The sequence below is a fragment of the Homalodisca vitripennis genome, unplaced genomic scaffold, assembly GCF_021130785.1.
Source record: "Homalodisca vitripennis isolate AUS2020 unplaced genomic scaffold, UT_GWSS_2.1 ScUCBcl_387;HRSCAF=2268, whole genome shotgun sequence".
Classification (NCBI taxonomy): domain Eukaryota; kingdom Metazoa; phylum Arthropoda; class Insecta; order Hemiptera; family Cicadellidae; genus Homalodisca; species Homalodisca vitripennis.
The window spans coordinates 7,682-11,253 of record NW_025776506.1 but is presented as its reverse complement, the minus strand read 5'-3'; the positions used below and the strand labels follow the sequence as shown (position 1 = coordinate 11,253).

The 3,572-nt window shown below is 35.1% G+C and overlaps 1 protein-coding gene across 1 annotated transcript; it reads left to right on the top strand.

Moving 5' to 3' along the window:
* The first annotated feature begins 1,288 nt into the window (after nt 1-1,288).
* On the top strand, nt 1,289-3,214 carry LOC124370646 (piggyBac transposable element-derived protein 3-like). Its single transcript, XM_046828933.1, has 2 exons — nt 1,289-1,418; nt 1,590-3,214. The coding sequence occupies exon 2, from the start codon at nt 1,902-1,904 to the stop codon at nt 3,207-3,209; it is 1,308 nt and encodes a 435-aa protein (XP_046684889.1). The 5' UTR covers nt 1,289-1,418; nt 1,590-1,901; the 3' UTR covers nt 3,210-3,214.
* Nucleotides 3,215-3,572: the final 358 nt, after the last annotated feature.

Here is a 3,572-nt window from a genome sequence, read left to right as displayed (position 1 = left end):
CCAAATTTACTTTTTCAACTCTTTCCTCCACCAATTTTTGGTTTTTCAACCAATTTAACAAAACATGAACATTAACATAAGCACAGTTGTCAAAGGTATGATTGAAATTACATTCTTTCATCAAGGATGGCTGGAAGAAATAAGATCTTAAAGTTGCTAAACACGGACAACCGAGATCTTCTAAATTCACAACATTTACATCAAAATCTGATAGTAAATTAGTGATAAACTTCTGTTTTTCATTTCCTTTCACGTAAACGTTACCATTTAAATTCAAATTTTTAAATATATCCTTCAGTTCATTGTATTCTCTACAACCTGATCCCCAAAACAGTCCATGATATTTTCTTTCTAACCAAATTACTTGTTTTTGAAGTTTATAAGGAAGTTCATCAAAATCACATGGCGGTTGAAACAGATGAAGTTCATATACTTGTGCATCTGTAGATATAAGAGCTAGTTCTTTCACTATAAACTCGTTGGAAACATTTTTAAAACCTTGAAAATCTAAAATAAACTCAATTTTTATCCGTTCAATTCAGAGCCAGGTCATACAATGATATGCAAGAAATACAAAACACGATATAAATATCTATATTTTAAAATTACGTCATAACCTCCTGAGACCCAGCGATTTTTGTTGTTTTTTTCTAATTAACTCCTAAGTGACTAATACTAGGCCATTAACTACAACTCAGTTGAGTCCTGAGCGTAAACTGATGTATACTTAAACGAATTCCTGAGTGCCTAGTATTAGTCACTTAACTTCAAAATTCTCTCCATGGCTTGCTGGTTATCAGACTGCCCCATAGGGGGTAGCACTGTACAGGTTAGAATGTTCCTTGTTGATGTAGTTCCTCAACTCACCGCTAGAGTGCGTCAGTGTGACACAGCATTGAAACAAACAAGATGGCAACACCACCCAGAAAATCATCCTCTACAAATCAACGATGTAAGTAGATAAAACCATTGTTTTACTTTATAAGTTATATTTATATGTCATAAACACATCACAAGGTTATTATGTAGTGTATTAAATGCAACAATAATCAGTTTCTTTATAGGACAAATTGTTGTGCAATCTAAGTGACTAATATTAGGCACACAGGGCTAAAGACCAAAAGGCAGTATTTTACTAATACCTAATACTAGTAACTTCGGTCTTTATTATGTTGAATTTCAGTATAAACTTTTTTACAGTGACACCAAGAAAAATCAATGCTTGTCTGTTTGGGACTGATGATTCTGAGATCGAGGATTTCAATGATGAAGAAAATGAAAATAATGTCCTCAGTGCCAGCACAAGAGAGCAATCTTTATTTCAAGCGAATTGGAGTGACAATACTGACAGCGACCCTGACTATCATCCCTCAACTAGTGACAGCGATAACGAACCCACAACATCAACAGCAGTAAAGGTAACTTGATCATCAAATTTCTTTATCCTAACCTAACCTAATGTAATCTAACTTATACAAACAAAATACATGTAATTACTATGGTTACACATTCTACTTAAAATTCTGTTGAAAATTATTAAATACTTTAAGTGAGTACATGATTTATTTTATTTTATTGATTGTTTTCAGAAAAATCAACTAGCCAAAAGGAAGAAAAATACTAAACTGCAACCACCAATCAAGAGAACAAAGAACATACCTACTGCCGAACCATGGAGAAAAGGCATTTTTTCTCCTGATCCTGTGACTCTTCACGAACCTTCGTATATACCACTGGACTGTACGAATTGGAGTAATGAGAAGTTTGTTGAACTATATTATGATGATGATATTCTTTTACAATTTGTGGAGAAAAGCAACCAGACTTATGTACTTAAGACAGGTAAAAGTTTGAACTTATCTTTGAGAGAATTCAAAGTTTGGTTGGGACTAAATTTTGTAATGTCATCCCTACAGTTGCCCCAAATACGTATGTATTGGGACAAGGAATGGAGAGTTGCTGTAGTTGCTGATCATATGTCTAGGGACAGGTTTTTTCAAATAAGAAATTCACTAAAAATTGTCTTTGATGATGACATTAATGAAGAGCAAAGGAAAGCCGATAGGCTATGGAAAATAAGACCACTGATTGACCGTGTTTTGTTAGGATGCTTAAAACAAACCAGAAATCAACACATCTGTATAGATGAGATCATGATACCCTTCAGTGGCATAAGTGACTTAAAACAGTACATTCCCAACAAGCCCAACCCCTTAGGAATTAAGGTATTTGTTTTGGCTAATCCTACTGGGATTATATGTGACTTTGTGGTTTACCAGAATCAGACCACCTTTACTCAAGATATTGCTGGAAGCTTTTGGCAATGTGAGTCTGCCGTTCTTTATCTAACTCGGTCTTTAGTTCCTGGTCATGTCATTTACATCGACAGATATTTTAATACTGTACGATTAGCTGAAGAACTTCTTAATCGTGGAATTAGATGCTCAGGGACTTTAAGGAAGGATAGGCTTCCCCAGGATAATGATCTTCCTGACGACAAGATTTTTAAGAAAAGCCAAAGTAGGGGTTCAGCCACTGTCAGTGTTCGCGCCGATGGTGCGATAGCATTAACAAAGTGGCTGGATAACAAATCCGTAACTATGATCTCAACTAATGAGTCCGTTGAGCCCATGTGTGAGGTTAAAAGGTGGTCAAAGGCTGAGAAGAGGTATATTCAAGTGTCCCAACCAAGTGTGGTGCAGTCATACAACAAAAATATGGGAGGGGTGGATTTGATAGACAGAATACTATCTTATTGCCCTTCGAGATCTAGAACTAAAAAATGGACAGTTAGATGTTTATTGCACTTTTTTGATGTAGCCCTAGGAAATGCATGGCTTCAGATGAGGGAGATTAAGAAATCGTCAGGAGTATCTCCCAAGGACATTGTTCAATTCAGGCATTTCAAGTTGGAATTAGGTAAATCCATGATTGAGAAGAATAGTGTTCGTCTGGATGTTGATGAAAATGGGGATGAAGATCAAGGACACCAAGAAGAAGGATTTTTGGATCGTAGGAAGAGTGCGGGCCCATGTTTAGAGAAAAGACTGCAAGGCGCCACCCACTTACCGGAGGTGACAAAGAAAATCCAAAAGAGGTGTGCTCTTCCAAAGTGTTTAAAAAAATCTACTGTTTTTTGTACACAGTGCAAAGTTTATCTTTGCCTTGTAGATGGAAGGAACTGTTTTGCTAAATACCACACAAAGTAATTTGAGGGTCATAATTTAAAAATCCTAATTAACTTAGTATTTTTAATTAACTCAAAAATCAACAGAAACCGTGGAAGTCTGATTACGATAGCTCAGTGCAGTATTTTTAATTCTTTTGTACTCATATTAATTGACACTCAATAAAATATATGGTTTAACTGGATGTACTATGTTTTTATACCATTTCTACCCATTTCAGTCCGAAGTGCCTATTATTAGGACAATCAAAAAGGGTAATATAAGGCACAACAGAATTTTTTAAATATATTTTTTGGCTCTTTTCATTTGTTTATAGACAAGTTATTATCATGTCATATGATATTTTAAAGAAAAAAATTCTCGGGACTCAAGGCCAATTTTTTA

Excerpts from the sequence above, each read along its gene's own strand:
- LOC124370646 (XM_046828933.1), top strand. The coding sequence starts at position 1,902 with ATGTCATCCCTACAGTTGCCCCAAATACGTATGTATTGGGACAAGGAA.